The sequence below is a fragment of the Myotis daubentonii genome, chromosome 15, assembly GCF_963259705.1.
Source record: "Myotis daubentonii chromosome 15, mMyoDau2.1, whole genome shotgun sequence".
NCBI classification, from domain to species: Eukaryota; Metazoa; Chordata; class Mammalia; order Chiroptera; family Vespertilionidae; genus Myotis; species Myotis daubentonii.
In genome coordinates, this window is record NC_081854.1 from 12,961,111 (window position 1) to 12,985,952 (window position 24,842).

General features: G+C 53.2%; 1 protein-coding gene across 3 annotated transcripts; it reads left to right on the forward strand.

Annotated features, from left to right (window-relative positions):
* The first annotated feature begins 3,429 nt into the window (after positions 1–3,429).
* On the forward strand, positions 3,430–23,851 carry PHLDB3 (pleckstrin homology like domain family B member 3). 3 transcript variants are annotated; one of them, XM_059666312.1, is made up of 15 exons: positions 3,433–3,763; positions 4,534–4,716; positions 4,834–4,971; positions 8,008–8,136; positions 8,325–8,489; positions 9,351–9,461; positions 9,580–9,663; positions 9,967–10,077; positions 16,016–16,115; positions 16,260–16,350; positions 16,436–16,523; positions 16,840–16,896; positions 21,212–21,431; positions 22,137–22,222; positions 23,436–23,851. In XM_059666312.1, the coding sequence occupies exons 1-15, from the start codon at positions 3,527–3,529 to the stop codon at positions 23,568–23,570; spliced, it is 1,935 nt and encodes a 644-aa protein (XP_059522295.1). In that variant the 5' UTR covers positions 3,433–3,526; the 3' UTR covers positions 23,571–23,851. The 3 variants fall into 3 exon arrangements, with proteins under 3 accessions (XP_059522298.1, XP_059522296.1, XP_059522295.1); XM_059666313.1 differs by lacking the exon at positions 4,534–4,716 and having other exon boundaries at positions 3,431–3,763; XM_059666315.1 differs by lacking the exons at positions 4,534–4,716; positions 4,834–4,971 and having other exon boundaries at positions 3,430–3,763.
* Positions 23,852–24,842: the final 991 nt, after the last annotated feature.

A 24,842-nucleotide genomic window follows, 5' to 3' on the forward strand; every position in this document is an offset into this window, starting at 1 on the left:
GACTTCTGTCTGTTTTCTGGGGGAACCATTTGGGCTTCTGGGTGGAGGTGCTTGGAGGGGGGTTAGTTCTGGTCCCTGGAGAGGCCAGAGAGTAGGGCAGGGTGAAGGGCCAGAGAGCCCAGAGGAGGAGATGTTCTAACTCACAAGGGCAGAAGCAAACAGATCTCTGGGCAGGGCTTCTCGCTCCTTGGATGAGAACACCGTGCTGCGTTCGAGCCATTTCCCTCTGTGAGACCCAGGATAAGGTAATTCTCTTCTCCAGGCCTCAACTTCCTCATCTGTAAAATGGGTCCATATGTGTGAGGTACTTGGCACAGTGTTAACCACTATTTTTTTTAAAGGAAGATTAAGATTTTTTTTTTTTTAATGAAAATGTTAGCATTGTAAGATATGGGATACAGGAGAAATAGTTGCTATTAGACTTAAAAATAAGCTTGACAAGAGGAGCCACAATGAGAAGTTGACATTTGCAATTTAAGTGCTCAATTATTTAAGATGCCCAGGAAATCTAATCTGGGTGATGGACACAGGCTGACTCCTGTGTTCTAGTGACAAGCAGTGGACGCTCATCTGTTGTAAACTATAGGTGGAAAGAAGCAGATTTCTTAATCTTTTGAAATTGAGCTGATGAGTCTCTGGGAAATTGTTTTAAGGTCAAGGTTTTCTCCCCCCCCCCTTTTTACGTGTTACAATAAAGCTTTATTTACAGTCCTCAGCATTAGAATTTTATGTGATTTTAACAAAACATTCTTTTGTTGCCAAAACCGGTTTGGCTCAGTGGATGGAGCGTTGGCCTGCGGACTGAAGGGTCCCAGGTTCGATTCCGGTCAAGGGCATGTACCTGGGTTGCGGGCACATCCCCAGTGGGGGATGTGCAGGAGGCGGCTGATGGATGTTTCTCTCTCATCGATGTTTCTGACTCTCTATCTCTCTCCCTTCCTCTCTGTAAAAAATCAATAAAATATATTTAAAAAAAAAACAAAAAAACAAAAAAAACATTCTTTTGTTGAACTTTTTTCAGTTATTTCAACCATTTTTGGCTCAGGCCTTAGTTTACCAGCTCCGGTGGTAAGTGCTGTAGCCGGACAGGATGGGAGCTCTGAAGACCCTCGCTCTCCAATAAGTTAAACTCATGTGACTCGGCCATTCTGTTCTAGTTTTCTAAAGAAGCAGCCATCCTTATTGTTTTGGCATAAAGACCGGGCTCAGTGTGCTTCCTTCGTTACTTCTCTGGTTGTAGGACTTCCACTCAGCCAGCTTTCTGGTGGTTCTGGATGATAGTTGCTCTGTATTTTAGTTGTAATTTTGATGTGGTTGTAGGAGGCAGCAAGCACAGGCGTTTACCTATGCCGCCATCTTGGTTCTCTCCCTTAAGGTCAAGGTTTTCCATAGAAGCCGTAGAACTTTTGTCAGCACAATGGATGTCAGCAGCCATAGAATGCCCACCCTAACCATGCCCATGGATTTGTCCTCGGCCCCCAGAGTACCAGGATTGCCACACCCTGCACCCCCATAGCTGCGACATCCACCACCACTGTTATATTGTAAATCAGAAGACGCCTTAATCAATAAGCCAAATTAATTTGGAGTCCTGTTCATTTTCGCTAGCGCTAGTGGGTCCAGAGGATCTCTTGCTTCTCAAATTCTGGGGCCCGATATGGTGGAAGTCTTTTCAATTTATATGTTTTTCAGCTCTTTGTCTTCCAAATTCGGAATGAGACTTCCGGACCTTCTGAGAAAAAGTCCTGTGTGCTGGGACAGGGCCGTGAGACCATCTCTCAAGGCCTGGCCTGGCGCCAGCACTGACAGCTCTGTCTGGGGCATATTTTATGGCCTCTCTGGAATGGGGAGTAGTCTTATTTTCCCTATTAAAGCAAGCAAATGTTTATGAAGCCAGAATAGCAGGGTTAAAATTTTAAACAGCAGTTTTTACCCAAGATGGAGGTTACTATACTTCACCACGACCTCCAAAGTAGTTTCCATCCTAGATGCCGCATGGAGTCTTGGGCGATGAGGATGAGTGTTAACTATTATTGTCCCTATCACGTGCAATGACCTTCCAGGCACTTCCTGGCTTGGAGTGACAGGATGCCTAATGGTTGAGACCACAGACCTGCCAGAGAACCTATCTGGCACTGCCATGAACAAGGTGTATAGCCTTTGGGTCCACTTCTCCCTCTCAGCCTCAGTTTCCCCAACTATAAAGTGGAGATAGACATTGCTTCCTCACTAGGTTGCTGTGAGGGTGACATTAAATTAATGTAACGTGTGTATGAAGTGTTAGGACAGCTCCTGACATCCAATCATACTTTCTCACACACCAGTTATTTTCCTGTTTTTGCCCAGAGAGGAAAGGGTCTGGCCCATGCACCTTTAACCTCCCTCTTCCACCCCATAGCAAAGTGGGGTGGGGGGAGGGGGCACACTTCCCCCTGTTTCCGGGCGGGTCTCTGACTCAGCTCAGGGCACCCCCTACCCTTGCCCAGCTCCCCAAACCGGTCAGGGCCCTTCTAAAGGGCTCATTAGAGGGGAGAGGCCCCGATCTGCATTCCCTTCTTCCTTTCAGGATTCCCAGGGTCTGGGCATCAGGGAGGCATTTATTCAAATGTGACCAAGACACCTGGCCCTCCCAGGGCAGGAATGGGGGCGCTGGAGGCAGGTTGGGGGGGGTCACATGCTGGGTTTTCCAAGGGCGGAGCCGGGATGCCCGGTGCTGTGGCTGCGGGCGGGGCAAGCTGGTCGCTCCCTCCTCCCTCAGGAGCTGTTGGACCTGTTGTGCCCCCCCCCCACTTCCGGGGAGGGAGACGGCAGCCTCTCTCCTCCCTCTGCCCAGCCACCTGTTTCGCAGGCAGTAACAACAGCGCCCAGAGTGCAGAGGGGAGCGCGCCGAATCCTGAGCCGGTGAGGGAGTCGGGGTGCCGGGCAGCAGGGGGCTGGAGCCTGGGCTTCCTGGGTCTGCGGGGGCGGAGGAGGCTGGAGTTCGGGAATCTAGCTCCCAGGAGGAGCTGAGGTCTCGGACTCCTGGTTTGGAGACGGAGACGAGGAGGTCCCTGGATGAGATGGCATGGGCGCCGCTCTCTGCGTTGGGGTCAGAGCCAAGTCTACGAGGCTCCGGAGGGCAGGGGACGGGAGCCCGGACTCCTGAGTCCCCGAGGGAGAAGGAGATGGGGTCGCTGTGAGGTTGTCCAGGGCTGGGGGGCTGGAAGGCTGCTGGGAGGGTACAAGGCGCCACACCTGATAGAAGGGAGAAACCCATAGGGGGCGAGCTAGGACCCGGACTCAGATTTCGGTCTCGCCTCCGGGGGCGTGCCGCCCTAGGAGCCAGCGAATCCCGCCTCTTAAAACGCCAAGCCACGCTTCGGAATGCTCAGTCGCATGCTTTGAACTCTTAGGTCTCGCCTGCCTGGAGCTCCTGAGCCCCGCCCCCGAACGCCGGGCCCCGCCCCCGAACGCCAGGCCCCGCCTCCGAACGCCGGGCCCCGCCCCCGAACACCGGGCCCCGCCCACCTTCCGCAGCGCCACGGCCATGGGGACGCCGAGCGGCCCCAAGGAAGGGTCTCCCCCGCCGCCGCCGGTCCCAGAACACGATGTGAAGATTCAACCGCAGGGCGCACCCCAGGCCCGGGAGCACCCCAAGGGCCCCCGCCAGCTGGAGGCCCCCGAGGCCCCGGCGGAGCTTCCGAGCGGCCGAGGAGCTGAGCAGCAGGCGGAAGAAGAGGAAGAAGTGGGAGAAGGCAGCAGCACCGAGAGCAGCCGGGACGCGGTGAGGGGCCGGGAGGGCGGGACCTGGGGGACCCGGGCAGGTGATAGTGGCAGGTATGGAGAGACAGACAGACAGAGGGCGGGGACGGTGAGAGCCCCAGAGCTAGGAAACTCCTGAGACTCAGACCGAGGGGGGGACAGGCACCTGGAGACCTGTGTGCCGAGACCAGATGGCAGAGACCCAGGGGCGGGGAGACGGGGAGACCAAGACCCCAAAGAGTCAGGGGCACGGGCAGGCCAGAGAGAGAGTGACCCAGGGACAGAGACCCAGAGAGATGGGTGAGACAGAAACCCAGAAACAGGGCAGAGATGCTCAGAGAAACAGAAATAGAGACAGAGCCTTGGGAGGGAGATACTCTGAGGAAGAGAAGTAGCAATTCAGAGACAGAGGATGGATACTGAGCGGGAGACAGGAAGCCCAGAGAAATGGGGGTGGGTGGGGGGGTTAGGGTGTGACTCAGAGACACCTGGGAGAGAGAGAGATATCCAGGGCCTAGGAGGGCTTGACACCCAGAGAATAGGACCTGGTTAGAGAAAAATAAACACCTTCCTTGGCTTGGCTCAGTACCCCCTTCTGGGACTGTGGGGGCCCCTGGGGCCTCCTCCTAGGGCCGGGTGGTCACCGGACCTGCACCCTCCCTTGAATAAAAGTGTGGTGGCTGAATTAGGCCATGGAGACCCCCCGAGGGGTATGAGGTGGGGAACACACCTGTTTAATGACCGCTGGGGTCCGGGGCTCTCCACCTGACCACACACACCCTCTCCTATCAGGGGGAGGCCCCACCTCCTGAACAGATCCCAGCCATGCCCCCCAAACCCACCCCGTCTAAGGAAGGGGTGCGAGGGGTGGCGCAGCGGCTTCGAGGGCAGCAGCTGGAGGCCCTGACTCGAGTGGCCCTGATGGAGCAGCGAGTGAAGGAGCTACAGCGCCAGAAGAAGGAGCTGAGGATCGAGGTGAGGCTGCAGACTCCCGGGAAGCCTCCCAGTCCTTTCCTCCCAGGGGCTCCAACTCCAGGCCTCCAGCCCTCCCGCCCCAGCCCTCCGGCCCCAGCCCTTGCCTTCCCTTTGCAGATGGAGGTGGAGGTGGCCCTGCTGCGGGGTGAGCTGGCCGGGGAGCGCGTGGCCGCCAGGCGGGAGGAGGAGCAGCTCCGGGCGCTGCTGGAGCAGCAGGTGGACGCGGAGCAGGGCAGCCGGGAGCAGCGGGAACAGGTCTGTTTGTCATCCGTTTCCCTCCGTGTCAGAAGGATATTCCTGGTGGGGTCCTGGGATCAGGGGCTCCTAGGACCAGGGTGACCCCTATTCCCCAAATGGTGATACTTGGGCGGGATGGGGGGCTGTGGTGGAACAGAAGCCGCTCCTTACTGCCTCCTGCCTCCCCGACCGTGATGTTGGGGCCTCTTCCTTTGCCCCGCTCTCTTTGGTCTCTTACTGCCACACTGTGAAAAACATTAAACCAACAAAAAAAGAAGAGTCAGGTGGCCGCCATATTGGGGCACTTACTAGCTTCAGAGGTGATTAACTCCCATTCCTGTTTCATATCCCTCAATTTGCTTCCCTATCCCTAGTTTTGAAAGCCCATTCTAGGCATCATATTATTATTATTATTATTATTATTATTTTGTTAATCTTCACCCGAGGATATTTTTTTTCATTGATTTTTAGGGAGAGTGGAAAAGAGAGGGAAAGACAGAGAGAAACATTGATGTGAAAGAAACACATCGATTGGTTGCTTCCTGCAGGAGCCCGGACCAGGGCCTGGGCTGGGAGGATTCTGCAACCAACGTACATGCCCTTGACCAGAATCGAACCCGGGACCCCTTTGGTCCATAGGCCAATGCTCAATCCACTGAGCCAAACCGCTAGGGCTATTTATTTCTTTTAAAAAAATTTATCTTTATTGTTGAAAATATTACAGATGTCCCCTCACCTTTATTTTCCCATTGACCCCCTCTATCCTGCACCCACCCTACCCAGGCCTTCACCACACTGTTGTCTGTGTCCACGGGCTATGCATATATGCATATAAATTTCCCAGTTAATCTCTCCTCACTCCCCCAGCCCTCCACCCCACCTTCCCTCTGAGATTCAACAGTCTGTTCCATGCTTCTATGTCTCTGGATCTTTAGATTCCACATATGAGTGAGATCATGTGATACTCGTCTTTCTCTGACTGGCTTATTTCTCTTAGCATAATACTCTCCAGGTCCTTCCATGCTGTCTCAAAGGGTAAGCGATCCTTCTTTTTTAGTGCTGCATAGTATTCCATAGTGTAAATGTACCACAGCTTTTTTATCCACTCATCTACTGATGAGCACTTGGGCTGTGTCCAGATCTTAGCTATTGTAAATTGTGCTGCTATGAACATAGGGGTGCATGCATTCTTTCTGATTGGTATTTTGAGTTTCTTAGGATATAGTCCTAGAAGTGGGGTTTCTGGGTCAGATGGCAGTTCCATATTTAATATTGTTTTATTTCCAGTTTTCATGGGTCCAGGTTGCCTCAAAAATGCCACTTGGCTGTTTGAATCAGGTCCCCAAAAGGGTTGTTTCACTTCAAATAGTCTCCGCCTACTGCTGTTTTCCATATTATTTGGAGAAACCAGGTCTCTGTCCCTTGGTCAGGATGTGGTCGTGTCCTTTGCCGTGTTCCTCTTCCCGCAGCAGGTGGTGGGTTAGAGGACCAGGCTGATCAGATTCCCGTGCTCTTCCCGTGCGCCGGGTCAGGGGGCGTCACCTCTGGTTGTCCAGACCTCAGTGAGGTCACTCTGATCTCGTCCTAATAATCGTTTACCTAAAGGCTTTAACATCCATGCATTGGTGGTCATTGCTTGGACTGGTTAACATTATAGCTTAGAAAATGGAAAACTTTGTAATTCTATCAGTTTTTCTCTTTGCCCTTATCTTATATGTTGTAATTTCTTTGAGCTGGGTCCAGGCTCCTCATTCAACCTCAAAAAGCCTATATTTCTTCCAGCCCTGATTTCCCTCCTGTAATCTAGACCCGTGTCCTGCTTCTTAAGATACTGGTTCCTGGATGCACCTTCCTCCCTCAGACCCAGGAGTCCAGGCCCCCAGCCCCTCCTCCCTCAGACCCAGGAGTCCAGGCCCCCAGCCCCTCCTCCCTCAGACCCAGGAGTCCAGCCCCCAGCCCCTCCTCCCTCAGACCCAGGAGTCCAGGCCCCCAGCCCCTCCTCCCTCAGACCCAGGAGTCCAGCCCCCAGCCCCTCCTCCCTCAGACCCAGGAGTCTTGGCTCTTCTCAGTCACCATAACCAAAGCTGACCTCAGCGACGCCCTTTTCTACATTGTCCCTTTCTCACCCTCCCTTCAGTCAGTCACCAGGTCAGAGTCCTGGACCTTGCTCTGCACCCCTCTCTATCGTTCACACCCAAGCCTATCAGTCACCATGTCCGGTCCTTTCTGTTCCCTGATCCTCTCTCTCTAGTCTGTCTCCTTTGCAACCCTCCTGCCCAGCCCCAGTGTAGGTCTCCTCTTCATTCTTGGAGGACTCACGAAGGAGCTGGTGTCCACCCCTTGAATCCATCTCCCAGAGATCCTTTCAATCCTTCCACGGCTCCCCATTGCCCCAAGATAAAGGCTCCTTAGCCTGGTTGGCCAAACTGGACATGAGCTGTGCCCCCCTTCCACCGTGGTCTCCCACCGTGCTCACTGTCTCTACTCCACCACATCTTCTGCCTCCCCGACCAGAGTTTGCCCCTAAACTTCCCATACTTTTCAACTTCATGGTGCATTTGCAACATGCTGTTCCCTCTGCCCAAGATGCCCTTCCAGCCCCCTCTAACTCCCCAGGTCTTAAATGCTGTCTGATTTTTGAGGCTCACCTTAAAGTCCTTACACCCAGGAAACCTTGGGTTACTCCAATAAAATTGCCCCGCCCCCTGGGTTCTCACAGTCTCTGCATTTCATGGCCCTCATTGCCTCAGGCGGTAACTGGTTGTGTCCCCACCTGGGGCCCAGGGACCAGGTCTCATCCCCCCTCTGGGCCCCAGGGTCACTCACCCGGCACGGATGTGTTTTGCATTCATTCATTTCTTGAATAGCTGTTTGTATGATGCCTGCTACTCTGGGTAGGCCAGTACAAGAGTGAACCAGACACACAGGGTCCTGCCCTCATGGAGCCGTCCCCGGGCAGGGAGGGGTCCGAGGTCCAGCCAGCCTGGCCCTTGCTGGCCTCCGTGTCTGTCCCTTGTGCTCAGGGGAAGACGACAAGCCTGGCTTTTCTTTCAGGAGCAGAGGCGGCTGAGCCAGGAGAGGGAGCGCGTGGAGGGTCTTCGCCAGAGACTTCGGGAAACCCAGGGGCGGCTGGACTCGCAGCCAGAGGACCAGCGTGAGCGGCTTCTGCAGAGCGTGCAGGAGGTGAGGGCCCCGTGGACCTTCCAGGACCTCCCGCCTCAAGACCCAGAAGTACAGGCCTTCAGTACCCTCCTCCCCAGAGCCCCCAACCCCAGCACTCCAGTCTGGGTGCTCCTTGGCCAGGAGTCCTGGCCCAGCCCCTTCCGCTCCTGAGCCCTGGGGGTCCAGCCCTTTTGCGTTTCTGCCCACAGATCAGGGAACAGCTGGATGTGGCCCAGCGTGCCTACGAGGACCTGGAGTTCCAGCAACTGGAGCGGGAGAGCCGGCGGGAGGAGGAGGACCATCGGGACGGCCCTGGCGTTTGGGCGCTGGACCCCAAGGTCCAGGAGCTTCAGGCCAGCGTGGCACAGCACCGGGTGAGCTGGGCTGGACTAGCCGGCCTCCCTCACGTCACCCGCTGGCTTTTCCACTCGTTTCTGGCCCTTTCTCTGTTTCCTGCCTGTGTCACTTCGCAGTAGTAACAACAATAGCGGATGTTTAGTGAGCATTTACTGTGTGCCGGGCACGCAGTGACATTTCATGGGCGTTTAGTCATCGAATCCTTACAGCAATCCTAGGCGGCACAGCTTGTTTCCCCCCATTTTATAAATGAATAAACTGGGGTTCAGGGTGTTCATGTAATCTTGTCCAAGGTCACTCTGTCTGTCAAGGTCAGAGCTGGGATTTGAACCTACTCGGTCTTCCCCACTACACTCCATGCCTGTCAAATCCGAGTCTAGAAAGACCTCCGCGAGTCCTTTCTGGGCGTGTCACGTCCCAGGGGCTGACTAAGGCCGCTGGGAAAAGCAACGTGTCTGGTTTTGCTTAACACAAAGCTTCCTGCAGTTTCAGATGGCAGAGTCCACCCCTGTGTCTGGTGTCTTTCCCGTTTCCCTCTTCCTTTCCTTGGTCTCACACAGCTCTGTCCGCCTCGGTGCTGCTTCTGCCTTGTTTTCTTTCTCTGCACCTCTGTCTCTTGGGATCTGTCTGGGTCCTTCTTCCTGTATCTTCCAGTTTATTTTCTGTTTGTCCCTTTCTCTCTCTGGGTCTCAGTGTCCCTTGGTCTCTCTGTATATCAAATCCTCCATCCCCTCCCTGGACACCCCAAGGGGAGAAGGCACCAGGGAGCTTAACTCTGAGTCCTCCAGCCCCTCCCAGGTCCCAGGGTCTCTGTTACGGGGTGGTTCTGTGGGAGCCGCTGGGGCAGCTGAGTAACGGGGGCCCTGGGGGTCCTGCAGCGCCGGATTCAGGTGTTGGAGGAGCAGCTGAAGTCGCTGGGAGAACAGATGGCAGCTGAGAGCCGGGGGCTGAGCCAGAAGAAGGAGGAGGCCCTTCAGGCCCTGACACAAGTAGGTGGCTCCCAGTCCACCTGCCCCCCTCCCTGGGGCATCCATCGCCTCCCTGAGGCTGGGATGGCCCATTCTGCCTCGGAGGTGTGGCAGCCTGTCATGTGTTGCCTTCCCCTAGGAACGGAGCCGACTGCTTGAGCTGAATTGCTTCCAGGGAAGCCCTGGCGGAGACTTCTCTGAGCCCAGCCAGGCCCTCACCAAGGTATGGGGATGTCACGCACCCATCAGCCCCTCCTCCCTCACACCCCTCCTCCCGTGGGAGCCGTGGGCCTCAGGAATTTGGGTCCCCAGCTCCTCCTCCTCAGGGAACAGGCAGTCTGCCCACAGTCCTCACTCATGCTGGGAGACTGGACAGCAAGCCCCCATTCCAGCCCTCTTGTGACTTTGGGCCTTTGTTTTTTCCACTGAGAAATGGGCTGGCGCTGGAGACCTTGGCCAGAGCATCCTGGAACTGGGGTCCTCTGCAGCCCCTCCAGCTCCTGCTCATCGTCACCCTCCCCCACAGCTCCTGTTCACGCAGAAGACGGACCGCCAGCTGCTGGTGCTCCAGGACCCTGCTGCGCACACGGCCGCCTCCGCCTCTTCCTGCCTCTTCTCCGTTCACAGCTCCTTGCAGGTGCCTCCCCCCCCCCCCCCCCGATACACCCCCCCCAATCCCACCGGATACTGTGTCTTTAGAACTCCCACTGTGGTGTTCTCCGCCATGGGGGCCAGGAAAGGTTGATCAAGGGGAGTTTCTAGTTTTAGTTTGATCAGACTCCAGCTTTATTTATTTTTTCCTTCTGCCTAACCCCCATCCCTCCCCTGGAGAAATGGGAACATGTATGTGCACCCAGGAGTAAATTTTCTTTTCTTTTCTATTATTTTTTAAAATGTTTTTCATTGATTTTTTTTAGAGAGAAAGGAAGGGAGAGGGAGAGAGAGAGAAACGTCAATTGGCTGCCTCTCACACACCCCGCCCTGCTGCCACCAGGGATTGAGCCCGAAACCCAGGCATGTGCCCGATGGGAATCGAACCAGTGACCCTTCAGTGCTCAGGATGATGCTCAACCAAATGAGCCACACCGGCCAGGGCTGGAATAAAGTTTAAAAGCATCAGAACAGGGCGTATTGATAAGAAGGCCTCCTCTCCCCACCCCACTGGCCCACAGCCCCTTCCCCAGAAGCAGCACAACTTCTTGTTTCTTGAGTATCCTTCCTAACAGATCTTCTTCTTTTAAAAAATATACTGTTATTGATTTCAGAGAGGAAGGGAGAGGGAGAGAGAGATGGAAACATCAATGATGAGAGAGGATCATTGATTGGCTGCCTCCTGCATGACCCCTACTAGGGATCGAGCCCACAACCCGGGCATATGCCCTTGACTGGAATCTAACCCGGGACCCTTCAGTCTGGAGGCCGACGCTCTATCCACTGAGCCACACAAGCTAGGGCTTTTCAGATCTTCTTAAACGTGGGGGTCCCACCTTATTAATGGGACAAAGATTTTTGAATGGGTTGCGACTGATTTTTTTAATGAAATAGAAAAGACAGTGGCAGAGGGTGGTGCCTGAGGTGGGGTGGAAGTTAGTGACAATAGTTTTGTTTCTGCTGTGTGGACATGGAGTTGGTAGCACTTAGAAATTGGTAGCTCTTGTTATATCATGTAAAACTGTTTTTGCAGGAACGTGTGGATTAGTGACGGAGTTGGCTTTTATTTTATAACTTAATACTCTATCATGGAGATGGTTTTCCGTTGATGTATTTAGAGCTGACTCACCATTGTTGATGACTAATAATAGCAATATGAACAGTAACAGCAATACTGATGACAACTGATACTGACTGAGTCTTTAGCGTGTGCCAGACACTGTTTTAAATGCTTCACATGATTCACTCACTTGGTCTTGCAAAAACTCTATGAACGCCCTGACCGGTTTGGTTCAGTGGATAGAGCTTCGGCCTCTGGACTGAAGGGTCCCAGGTTCGATTCCTGTCAAGGGCATGTACCTTGGTTGCGGGCACATCCCCAGTAGGGGGCGTGCAGGAGGTAGCTGATCGATGTTTCTCTCTGGCAGATGTTTCTAACTCTCTATTCCTGTCCCTTCCTCTCTGTAAAAAATCAATAAAATATATATTTTTTAAAAACTCTACGAACTAGGTTCTTAGATCCATTTTAGAGGTGAAGAAACTGAGGCAGAGAGGTGAAGTTACTTGACTAGCTGGCATGTGACAGGGCTGGGATTCGAACGGGGGCACTCTGTCCTCAGAGCCTGCACTCTCACCCACCCTGGGCTTCCACGCGGAAACAATTCTATTGTGTCTCTTTTTTTTAATCCCCACCCCAGGGTATGTTTTTATTTATTTTAGAGAGAGAGGAAGAGAGATAGACACATCAATATGAGAAACACTGATCAGCTGCATGTCCTCCCCCCGCAACTCCTCCTGATGCCCTGACCGGGGATAGAACTCACACCCTTTGGTCAGGAGATATGCTCCAACCAGCTCCAACCCACTGAGCCACGGGGCAAGGGCTGTCTTTGCTTTTTCTTTTTTCTTTCTTTTTTTTTTTTTGAGTTTAGAGAGAGAGGAAGGGAGAGAGAGAAACATTGATATGAGAGAGCCCCATCGACTGGTTGTCTTCCGCACGTGCCCTGGACAGGGCTGGGGATCACAGACCAATGCTCTAACCCAGGGGTGGGCAAACTTTTTGACTCGAGGGCCACAATAGGTTCTTAAACTGGACCGGAGGGCCGGAACAAAAGCAGGATGGAGTGTTTGTGTGAACTAATATAAATTCAAAGTAAACATCATTACATAAAAGGGTACGGTCTTTTTTTTTTTTTAGTTTTATTCATTTCAAACGGGCCGAATCCGGCCCGCGGGCCGTAGTTTGCCCACGGCTGCTCTAACCACTGAGCCAAACCGGTCAGGGCAAGGCAGTGTTTATTAACATACATTTCATTTTCAAAATTGAGCTCTCAGCTGTTCAAGTGTGTATACATTTTTGGGGGGACACCCTGTATCTAATAAAAATATACTATTTCATCATGTGCTCAGAAGAACCCCCAAAAGTAGGTCCTGTTAACTGGGTCAAGGGTGAGCAGATAATGTCTGGGAAATGAACTTTCCAGATAGTTTCCGTGGAAGCCTGATAAAGGTGGAGTATCAGCTGGGTTGCCAGGCAACCGACTCAGAGTCAATAGGGCCCTTCTGAGTAAATTGCTTACCTCTAAACACTTCCTGGGAAGCTGTGTCCATTCCTTTGGAGTTGTTTCCTGAGTTATGGGCCCCTGTGGACAAGAAGCTTCTAAGGCCAGGTGGGCCTGTACCTGCTGAGAGGATCTCATACCCACCTTGCCCCTGGGTGTCATGAGGGGGGAGGGGGAGGGGATGTGTGGGGGAGGGCAGACACTCTTCTGTGTGCTTTGCACGAGGTGACTCGTTTGACCCTTGCATCAGCCACAGAGGGCAGTGGGTCGCCGCCCACTTTGCGGACGGGAAGGCTAGTCTGAGAAGGGAGGTGGCCTGCCAAGGTCACACAACCAGTGAGCGGCAGAGCCGGGTCTGAGCCGCGTCTGTCTGTGTCCGTGGCCTGTGCCTTTTGGAGGACGAGCGCTTCTAGGGATCCTTCGGGATCCAGTGGGCACCGTGGTCAGCACTGGTTCAGAGGGAGCAGCGGGGGCGGCAGGGCACGCAGAGTCCAGGGAGTATTTCTTTCCTCAGCAGGTGAACAAACACAAGCAGATAAATGAATGTGTGATCAGCAGGGCCCTCCTTGCCCCTTCTCCCCCCCCCCCCCCCCCCCAGTGCTAGTAGATCCTCAGATTCTGCCCCGTCTTCCAGGATCATGTGATGTCTAAGATCATGTGACTGCCTCTGCTTGGGTTCAGATACCTGTCCTGCCACTTCCCAGCTGGCTGGACTTAGACCCGTCTCTGTGCCTCAGTTTACTTCGCTGCAAAATGGGCGTAATAACAGCACCCACTGGTTAATGGTTAAAGGCTTAGCGTGGGCCTGGCACAGAGTGGGTGCTCAGTGAATGTGGGCTGCGGGGACCCTGATTCCAATTACAGTGATTGGCTGTGTTACAATTATGAGCGTCCTTCTCTCCACGTGCGCCCTCATCTCTGGATCTGTGACCCTATCCTGGCTTCCTGCTTCCTCACTGATGTCTCCATCTTACGTGTTGTCTCCCAATAATCTATCCCCCACACAGCAGTCTTCCGACGTCAGTCCTCCCCATCAAATGCCCCCAGTTGCCCCTGGGGCCTCCTCACCTTGGTCTGCCAGCCCCTGCCCACCTGTCCCCACCCTCCCCAGTGCTCGGCTCAGCTGCAGGAGCACTGACCAGCCAATACCTGTTCCTGTCTCAGCACCTTTGCACTTGGCCGATTCTCGCCTGGCCAGCCTGTATCCTTGGACCCTGGGTCAATGTCCAGAGGTTGGAAGGTGACCCTCTTTTAACCCTAATGGGAGGATTTATTTGTTGATTTTAGAGAGAGGAAGAGAGAGAGAGTAAACATCCATGTGAGAGAAATAACGATGTGGGAGAGCAACATCAATCACTTGCCTTCCATACACGCCCCTACGGGGGGTCGAACCCACAACCTTTTTCTGTGTACTGGGGCGACACTCTAACCTCCTGAGCCACACCGCAGAGCCAGGTTGCATTTAATTGTCATATTTCTTTAAATATGTTTTTATTTATCTTATTTATTTTTTGTTAATCGTCACCTGAGGTTATATTTTTCCATTGATTTTTAAGTGATAAGAGAGAATCATTGATTGGCTGCCTCCTGCATGCCCCCTACTGGGGATCGAGACCACAACCTGGGCATGTGCCCTGACTGGGAATTGAACCCTGACCTTCTGGTTCACAGGTTGACACTCAACCACTGAGCTAGGCTGGCCGGGCTCCATGGGTGTTTAGACATAGTGGAAAGAAAGGGGAGAGACAGAGCGAGAGAAAAATTGATGTGAGAGAGACGCATCGATTGGTTGCTTCTTGCAGCACCCCGACCAGGGCCAGGGATTGAGCCTGCAACCAAAGTATGTGCCCTTGACTGGAATCGAACCTGGGACCCTTCAGTTCGAGGGCCGATTCTCCAAACACTGAGCTAAACCTGCTAGGTAGGGCTTTATTGATTTTAGAGAGAGAGTAAAGGAGAGGGAGAGATAGAAACATTGATGAGAGAGAAATATCAACTGCCTCCTGCATGCCCCCCTATTCTCCCCCCACAGCCCCCGCTCCCTTACCCCCCCCCCCCACCGCCCCCTGGGGATTGAGCCTGCAACCTGGGCATATGCCCTGCCTTACTTATTTTTTTTAAAGTGAACATTCCCCTCATTCAAAGTTCAAAGGGCATGGGAGGTTATGCAGAGAAAAGGCTCTTCCGCTATTATTTCCGTCCATTCAGGTCATCTGCTGGGGGCAGCTGGGGTGACCAATATCTCTGTCTTCTTGGAGATGTTTGTGTTTACACATTCTGTCATGTATACACTCTCCCCCTCTTTGTGCGTAGATATGTCAACTTCACCCTGCTCTGTGCTTGCTTTTTTTTGTTAATCCTCACCCAAGGATATTTTTCCATTGATTTTTAGGGAGAGTGGAAGAGAGAGGGAAAGACAGAGAGAAACATCTATGTGAGAGAGGCACATTGATTGGTTGCCTCCTGCACGTGCTCTGACCAGGGCCCCGGCTAGGGAGGAGCCTGCAACCTAGGTACATGCCCTTGACTGGAATTGAACCCGTGACCCTTTGGTTCGCAGTACGACGCCTTATCTGACAAGCCAAGCCAGCTAGGGCCTGCTCTATGCTTTTACCTTGGAGGTTATTTTCTCTCTGGATATAAAGAGCATCCCCCCTTTTACTATATGGACTGCAGACTTTTCCATGGTGCGGAAGATCCCTGGTTTATTTTCCCCTACCCCCCTCTGTGGCACTGTGGTGGCCTCCCGGCTTCTGAGGGGAATGACCTTGAACTCAGGTCATTTTGCATATGTATGAGTATGTCCATATGATATAATCCTACAAGTGGAACTGGAGCTCAAAGATGTATGCATTTGTCATTAAAAAAAATAAAAGAGCCAAATTGGCCTCCATAAAGGTTGTTCCAATAGAACCCCCTTCCCCCCCAATTTGTGGGAGAGTGTCTGGGTTTCCCACGTGCCCACACAGTGGGTTTTTTCTTTATAGTTTTATCAGGATATAATTCACACACCATACAATTCACCCAGTTAAAAAGTATAATTCAGTGGCTTTTAGTATATTCAGAGTTGTGCAACCATCGCCACAACTTCAGGGCATGTCCATTACCCCAGAAGAAACCCAGACCCCTTAGCCCTCACCCCTCAGTTCCCTCTCTTCCCCAGGTCCCTGGCAACCACTAACCTACTTCCTGTCTATGGATTTGCCCATTCTGGACATCCCGCCGTGGGGTCCTCTGTGACTGGTCGCTCACTCGGCATCATGTGCAGGGTAGCTTTTTGATCTGTGCCTGATAGATGGTGGTTTTACTCGTCAGTCAGGCCTCTGACTTCCGGTTGAGATTGAGCATCTTGTGTGTTTTCAGGGCTCCATCGGCCTCCAAAGGAATGGAAGCCTGTCCCGGAAGAGGGGAGAGAGATTGAGCCAGAGGGGATCCCCCCGACCTCTGTCCCTCCATTGTACTGGTGAGGACCCCCTATCCAGGCATACCCTCCCCCCTTCCTGCAGCACAGGATGGAGGAACTTGGCTTGGATGCCTGTTGGGGCGGAAGTGGAGGGAGGGGACAAGGGAGAATCCCAGCCTCCTAGCCCCACCTCTCCTCCCCCAGGACCCCTGGAGGCCTCAGCCCTCCCACCAGCAGCAGGAGACTCTGGGAGACACCCACTCTATCAGCTGCTGAACTGTGGCTCTGGGAATAGGTGAGACATCCCGGAGAAGGTGGGAAGATGGGGGGAAGAGGCAGGGCCACTGTAACCTGCCCTGGCCTCTGTCCCCTCCTCCTAGCTGTGGGGTGCTCTACCCAGACATCGCCCGCATGGAGCGGCTCCTGCAGCAGGCTGTGGCGGAGCGGGAGCGGCTGCTCAAGGCCAGGGTGAGACCCCAGACCCTCCTGATTAGGGTCAGGAGATTCAGCCCCACCTCTTCCCTCTGACCCAGGAGTCCAGCCCCCCAGCCCTTCCTCCCTCAGACCCAGGAGTCCAGCCCCCAGCCCCTCCTCCCTCAGACCCAGGAGTCCAGGCCCCCAGCCTCTCCTCCCTCAGACCAGGAGTCCAGGCCCCCAGCCCCTCCCTCCCTCAGACCAGGAGTCCAGGCCCCCACCCCTCTCCTCCCTCAGACCCAGGTCCAGTACATTTCCCCCCCAGATCTTATTGGTTAGTATCATCATTGACGCCTTCCTGAACCCACAGGAAGGAGCAAGAAGGACCACAGAAGGTTCCTCCGGCCCCGCTGTTCCTGCCATCATGGTCAGTCTCCTACCCTCGCCCCACCTGTCCCCTGCTCCTTTTCGCCCCCTGGCCTCTGCCCTTTCTTACCTCACCCTTTCCTCTCCAGGGGCACAGAAACGTTTCCTGGGCTTGGCAAGGGAAGGGGAACTAAAAAGACGTAGCTTCTGTTCCCATTGTGATTGTTTGTACCCACAGCGCAGTTGTCCTGGGGCACCATGTCCACTTCCCTGTCCCTCACTTTCCTCTCCTGTGAGTGGGTGACAGTGTCAGCAGTTACTGCCAAATGCGGGCAGCTACATCCTGGGGCGTTTAAAAGTCATTTAAAATTTTGTGGGATTTTTTTGTTTATTTTTGGTTCTTTTAAAATACTGTTCGTTGTAGAACTATTCAGGCATATGCAGAAGTGGAGAGCATACACCCCGAGATGCGCACCACGTAGCTTCAGCGATGAGCAGTGTTGAGTCTTGTTTTGGTTGCCAGCTTTGTTTACTGACCCCACACCGACTTCCCACTCTGCAGTGGAATATTTTACATCCAATTGCAGATATCCTATCCTTTCACCCATTCCTCCCTGTGTATCTCCAATATATAAGTATTTTTTAACATAAAAATCCCAGTCATAACTTATCAAGACTATTAATTCTGTGGCATCCTAATACCTGGTCCATATTCACATTCCCCTAATTGTCTCCAAAGTATCACAGGGACTGTGGTTATTTCGATCTGGATCCAAACAAAGCCCTCACAATACATTTTTTAAATGTCTCAAATTGCTAAGATTAAAAGTCCTCTCTTTCCACTTTTTAAAAAAATCCTCACTTGAGGATATGTTCTTTTACTAATTTCAGAGAAAGAGGAAGGGGGGGGAGAGAGAAACATCAATGTGAGAGGAACATTGATCAGTTTCCTCCTGCACACGCCCTGACTGGAATCGAACCTGAAACCTAGGCATATGCCCTGACTGGGAATCAAACCCATAACCTTTTGGTGTACGGATGACACTCCAACCAACTGAGCCACCCAGCCAGGGCCCCACTTTTTAAAAAAGTATATATAATATATACTTTTATATGCATTATATATACATTTTTTTTTATTGATTGCAGAGAGGAAGGGGGGAGAGAGAGAGAGAGAGAGAGAGAGAGAGAGAGAGAAAGAGAAACATCAATGATGAGAGAGAATCATTGATTGGCTGCCTCCTGCATGCTCCCTACTGGGGATCGAGCCCACAACCAGGGCATGTGCCCTGACTGGGAATCAAACCCTGACCTCCTGGTTCATAGGTCAGTGCTCAACCACTGAGCCACCTCAGTCGTGCCCCACTTTTTTTGTTGTTGTTGTTAATCCTCACCTAAAGATATTTTTCCATTGAATTTTAGAGAGAGTGGAAGGGAGGGGGAGAGGCAAAGAGAGAGACACCTTGATGTGAGAGACACATCGATTGGTTGCCTCCCACATGGGCCCCCACCTGGGCCGGGATGGGGCCTGTGACTGAGGTATATGCCCCTGACCGGAATTGAACCCAGGACCCTTCAGTCCGTGGACCGACGCCCTATCCACTGAGCCAAACTGGCTAGGGTCCCACGTTTTTTTTTTTTTTTAAATGCCATCTTTTAATGGGAAAAAATCGAGTCTTTTATCTTGTAGGGTTTCTCACACTCTGGATTTAGCTGCGAGGCTCCGTATTAAAAGGATACGTTGACCTCTGCGTTAATACATTTCTGTTGTAAAGAAGGCGACAGGGTGGGGAAAGTGAAGCTCACCCTCGAGCCCGCCTCCCGTCGCGGCTGCGGAGGCGCAGGCGTTTTCTGCGGTTAAAGAGCCTTCGAGTTTTCTTACACTTTCCCACGTTTTGTGAACCTATTTTTCTTGGAAGTGAGCACATCGTTCCCAGCCTGCTTTCTGTTTTCCCAGCCATGGGTGCTTTCCTTCCTCATTTCTCCTCCGTTGATGGGTGGCAGCAGTGACCAAAGTGACAACCCCTGCCCTCGGGGAAGCTGGCGTTCCTTGGGAGGGGGACAGCCAGGAAGCCGCATTTGTCATTAAAATAAGGTGCCTGTCGGCTGATAAGAGCCAGGGAGTAGACAGAGCCGAGGCGTGGCAGAGCCACAAGCTCCAGCTCATTAAAAATGAAGGCCCTGCTTCGTGGCAGCACCACTTATCAACTAGAGTGTCTCTGGGTTCGCACTAAAAGGAAAATCACCCGGTGGGAGAGCCTGACAGCAGCCGCCCCAGGAGGAGGGTGCTGGTGACCCCGAGTTCAGTTCAGGGAAACAGGCTCTGAGAGGGGCAGGAATTCTGGGCTGACACAGGTGGGCAGGGGGGAGTCGGGGGTCCCGAGCCCATCCGGCTCTCCTGGATCAGGGCCGACTCCACCAAGTCCTACCTGGGTGGGTCACCTCCTTTCTAAAGCCTCAGTTTTCTCATCTGTCAAATGGGAACAATAATGGGTGGTTTGGGAGAGGAACCGAGGTGATGGCTGAGATCACTCAATACAGTGCTGGACGCACTGGGGGCCTTCCGTTCACATTGGTGATCTGTAGTATGACTGTGTGGATTGGGCGACATGGCCCGAACGCTTCCAGGCCCCAGCGGGGGTCCTTTTAACTGTCCCTGCCCCTCCTGTGCATTCTCCCTGCTTCTCTTCATTTCCCCGCTCTTCTCCTGCTCGCTTTCCCTGTCTCCATCCTCGGGGTCTCATCTGTTTCTCACCCCTTCTTGCTCGGGCCTCGCTTTAGTGTTCTCAGCCCTCGATACTCAGAGCGTGGTCTGTGGACCAACAGCATTAGCGTTCCTGGGGCTTGTTAGACGTGCAGAACCTCACCCCAGCCCAGACCCCACCTGGGATGACTGAGTCTGAGCTTGCCTGTTAACAAACGCCCCCGTGGCTCTGCTTACACGCTGGGCTTAGCCATGCCCAGAGCCTCATGACTACAGGGTCATTTCCGTCTTTGCAGGGATCATTCGGGAAGAGGAGGTCTGATGGGCTGGGCCTGGGAACAGTAGAAACTTTCGTGGCCTTAATTTAATTCTTCTCCCCTTCCTGGCCACGGGAGACGACCACTGCCTGGGAGTCCCGTCTTGGTCAGCTCTGGCTGCGTGACGTGGGCGTAGTGACAACCTCTCTGAGTCTTGGTTTCTTTCTTTAAAAGGGGAATAAAGCCCTGGACAAGTAGTCCAGTGAGTTAGAGCATCGTCCCAGTACAAAAAGGTGGTGGGTTTGATCCCCAGGCAGGGCACATACAAGAATCACTGGAGAATGCATAAGTAAGGGAAACAACAAATCTATGTTTCTCTTCTCTCTACTGAAAAAAACAAACAAAACAAAAATGGGGGTGATAATGTGTTTACCCCCAGAGGGTTTGAGTGGGCAGGGGAGTTACCCCTATAACATGCTCAGCATAGGGAATAGTCACTAATTTAATCACAACAACAACAATAATGGAACCCGTGCTCTTGTTTTTTGATCACTTGCTGTTTGGTCCCTGGTTTGCAGGGCGGAATATGGGGGTCCCTGGGGAGACCCTCACCGAGGGGTCCCTCACTCTCTGACGTGCCTTTGGTGTTTCAGGGTGAGCTGTTAGGTCTTGAAACCCTGGGTTCCGGTCCCAGCTCTGCCCCCTGAGCTCTGGGTGACTTCAGGTAGATTACTTCATCGCTGTACCCCAGTTTGATCCTCTGTAAACTGGGGTAATATGGGACTCATAGTAGCCCTGTCCCAGGGGCGGCAGTGGGGAGTCAAGGAGTTGATGCTGGTACATCTCTGGCAGTTTCATAGTCAATAAATGTAGCTGTCAGGTTCATCATTATGATTGTCATTTAAAAATATATTTTTATTGATTGATTTTAGAGAGAGGAAGGGAGAAAGAGAAACATCGATTTGTTGTCCCACTTATTTTTAAAAAATATATTTTTATTGATTTCAGAGAGGAAGGGAGAGAGAGAGAGAGAGAGAGATAGAAACATCAATGATGAGAGAGAATCATCAATAGGTGCCTCCTAACCGCCCCCTACTGGCGATCGAGCCGGAAATCCGGACATGTGCCCTGACCGGGAATTTGAGCCATGACCTCCTGGTTCATAGGTCAACACTCAACCACTGAGCCACACTGGCTGGGCTCATTGATTGATTCTTGTATGTGGTCTGACCCGGGATCAAAGCCACGACCGTGGCATATGGGGACCACATTCTAACCACCTGGTCATTGTTAATAATACTGTTTAAAGGCTGTAACAGGCCTTGCATGTGTGCAGCTGTGACCAGCTTCCCTGTGGGCTCCAGGCTTCAGGACTTGATCCTGACCCCATGCTGCCCCCTTCGCTTCTTTCCCAGGCCCCGCCCACGCTCCCACCCCGCCCTCCTGTCCCACGGGTCTTGGATCTCCGGCAGCACCTGGAACGCTGGGGCCACAACCCCGAAAACTGCCCACATGTCCAGGTGTCTGGGGGCTGCTGCCGCGGGGCCCTGGTGAAGATGGGTGGCCGCATCAAGACCTGGAGGAAGCGGTGGTTCTGCTTTGACCGCCAGGCCCGCCGTCTGGCCTACTACTCCGGTAAACAGCCTGGCGCTGTGGGCCCCAGGGTCCTGGGAGAGCATACTCAGGGGCCTTCCCCCCAGACACCTAGGGGTCCCAGCCCCCATCCCCCTTCTCTCTTAGGCCCATGGGTCTGGATCCCCAGGACCCAGGAGTCTAGACCCCCCACTCCCCACTCCCCCCAGGGCCCAGGAATTTGGTCCCTACTCCTTCCTAACCCACCACAACTCAGGAGTCTGGCCCCCCCCCCCCCCCCCCCCGACCCAGGAGTCCAGATCTCCACCCTCTTCTTCCTCTTATGGAAAGCCAGCCTCAGTCACATGGATAACAGTTTTGTACAGTTCTGGGTCCCAGACCCCATTTTCCTAAGATACCCAGGAGGAGTCAGACCCACATTTTCATTCCCCCGCTCCCCCTACCCCACCATCACCGGGAGTCTAGGCCCCTCTTGCTTTTCCTGTAGGGGAACCAATGAAGCGGACCTCTCCGTGAGTGTCAGGGACCAAGGCATTGAGGGACCTGGGATTCCAACCCCATTCACTAGTCTTGTCCTGCCTCCCCACCAGTTTCCCATTAGCATCAACATTCATTCACCCTCCAACTCTAGACTTGGGCCCAGTGACCCCCACCCTGCCCAGCACACACACACACACACACACACACACACACACACACACACACACACCCCTCACCAGCTGTTTCTTCCCCACCCGCCTCTGTCAGATAAAGAAGAGTCCAAGCTCAAAGGCGTCATCTACTTCCAGGCCATCGAGGAAGTCTATTATGACCACCTACGCTGTGCTTTCAAGGTGAAGTCCCGCTTGCTCCTACCCTGCCCTGGTCTGAGCCCCGGCAGGCAGGCCTTAGCTAGTCCCCGGGAAAGGCCCTCCACAGCCCCCCCTGTCGGGGTACTCCGTCCAGAACAGGGGATCAAACAGGTCATTTCACTGCAGGGGCCAAACATTAAGAGTGCACTCTCTGGCTCTCAGCCACTGTTACTTTCCTTGGAGCAAAAGATTTAGAGCAGCGGTTCTCAACCTGTGGGTCGCGACCCCTTTGGGGGTCGAACGACCCTTTCACAGGGGTCGCCTAAGACCATCGGAAAACACATATATAACTACATTACGATTCATAACAGTTGCAAAATTACAGGTATGAAATAGCAACGAAAATAATTTTATGGTTGGGGGTCACCACAGCATGAGGAACTGGATTAAAGGGTCGCGGCATTAGGAAGGTTGAGAACCACTGATTTAGAGCAAAAATTTGGCAAACTGATGCGAAGCTGGAGATACATTACTGAAGACGGCAGGGTGAGGGCTGGGGCAGCCTGGGAGCATCTAGGAGACAATGGCTTCAGCTTCGGTCCAAAGTTGCCAAATGGGAATGGGCCCATGTCACATCATTTCTTTTCCCCCTAGAGGACTCAGGAATTCAAATGTTTATGACAGTGCAGAGCCACCTGATTTAAATGTTGGGAACTGGTACAGGGTGTAGAAATAGGTGGGGAAAGCAACCAGTTGGGACATCAGGGAAGTGACTAACTTCCTTTTGCCAGCCTTAGTTTTCTCACCTGAAAGATGAGCACACTTCAGCCCATTTCCTCAGAGGCCAGAAGGCTAAAGTCAGGTGATGGATGTAAGGGACTTACTGAATTCGGGTTTGGCAGTGAATGGGTTGTAGAACACACCAGCTTTCCCCAGTTACAAACCAGGGAGGCCTACATTTAGGAGGGGAAATCTGAATGCTTAGATTTCTAATATAGGAAAAGTTAGGCTGGGGGGGAGAGGAACATGGGGTTCCTCCTTTTAAATTCCTCTCTCCCCAGATCCTAAGCCCCTTAGATGTGTTAATTCATCTAATCCTCACAACCCAGTGAGGTAGGCAGCATTATTCAGGAAGGCGGATGGGGAAACAGATTCTAAATAACTTGTCCGATGCCACCCAGCCTGTATAAGTCCCAGGGCTGGGGGTCCAGCATGCATGTTCCCTTAACCACCTCCACTCCACCACTTCTCGCAGAGCCCCAACCCGCGCCTGACTTTCTGCGTCAAAACCTATGAGCGCCTTTTCTACATGGTGGCACCCAGCCCCGAGGCCATGCGGATTTGGATGGACGTCATCGTGACCGCGGCCGATGAGAACCACGTCCCCTGAGCGGCACCACCCTCTTGGGGGACGACCAGCGAGGCCCCGCCCACTCCGGGAGCCTGGCCCCGCCCCTTTGGAACTCCGCGGGGAATTCTGCGGGCGCCGCGCTCTGCTGGCCTGAGCCGCGCTGTTCTTCCTGGGCTGCAGGTGCCTTCCCTGGACGGATGGACGCCGGGAAGCCAGCCCTGGGGCCCTGGGGCCCTGTCGCTGGCAGGAGGAAGATTGCGGGGGCGGGAAGGAACTATTTATTGGTGCTCCTGTATATCGAATTAAACATGGAGGAAAAATTGGTGGTTGTTTATTCCAACCCAGGCCTATGTGCCCCTCGGCCCCTTAGGCAAGTCATCCGAGTTATAGGTCCCTCTGAGAGCCAAGTATCCCACAGCCGTACTCTCTTTAAAAATGGAGGCTGTCAACTAAGGTCAGGCTGGAGGAGGGGCGTGGAGAAGCATGGGTTCTTAACCTGTGGGATTTTATCTTTATTTTATTTTTTTAGTTGAGGGCCCACCTGCTTCCACTCTTTTTGATTTGACTGGGCTCTTGGCAATTACTAGGCGCTCCTAGGCGCCTGCCCTCCAGGCCTTGGCACACGCTGTTCCCTCTGCCCTGCCCTAACCAGCTAGCTCCTCATTCTTCAGGGCTTAGTTGGGAGGCTGGTCCTGGCTGCCAGGCTGGGTCGGGCACCCCTTGGAGCTCCCCTGTCCCGTCCCTGCACACCTAGGTTATCACGGTGATGGATTTATGTCCTTACAGACTGGGAGCTCCATGAGGGCAGAGCCAGGGCTGTGCTGGTCACTGCAGTGTCCTCAGCACCGTGGGGCACATTTCATTCCGTGAAAGTGAAACAAAACCAAACCAAAACCCCAACTTCCCTTTCACCTCTTGGTTGTTATATATACTGTTGCTTTTGCTTCGACAGCTTTCCCCACTCCACCCAATTTGTACTCATCATTTCAGTTTTAGCTCAGATGTTTCCTTCTCCAGGGAGCCCTCCCTGATTCTCGAGGCTGAGTCAGATGGTTCCTCTGGGCTTCCCATCCCAGCTCTGATCACTCATCACAGCCTGACTGCTCCGGGTCATCACTGCCGAGGAGTGTCTCCGAGCTGGATGGGAGTCCCGGAAGGCGAGGACAGGGCTGTCTCGGTCACTGCTGAGTCTCGTATGCACAGCAAAGGGCCTAGCGCAAACTAGGTGTTGAGGGAATGTCTAATGGCTGAATAAATTGATGGGGAAAAGATGCCGAGACTGGGGACAATGGTGAACAAGGCAGACATAGA

Coding starts and splice junctions, on each gene's coding strand:
- PHLDB3 (XM_059666312.1), top strand. CDS start 3,527: ATGGGGACGCCGAGCGGCCCCAAGGAAGGGTCTCCCCCGCCGCCGCCG. Junction 21,432..22,136: donor CCGTCTGGCCTACTACTCCG/GTAAACAGCCTG, acceptor CGCCTCTGTCAG/ATAAAGAAGAGTCCAAGCTC. Junction 22,223..23,435: donor ACCTACGCTGTGCTTTCAAG/GTGAAGTCCCGC, acceptor CACTTCTCGCAG/AGCCCCAACCCGCGCCTGAC.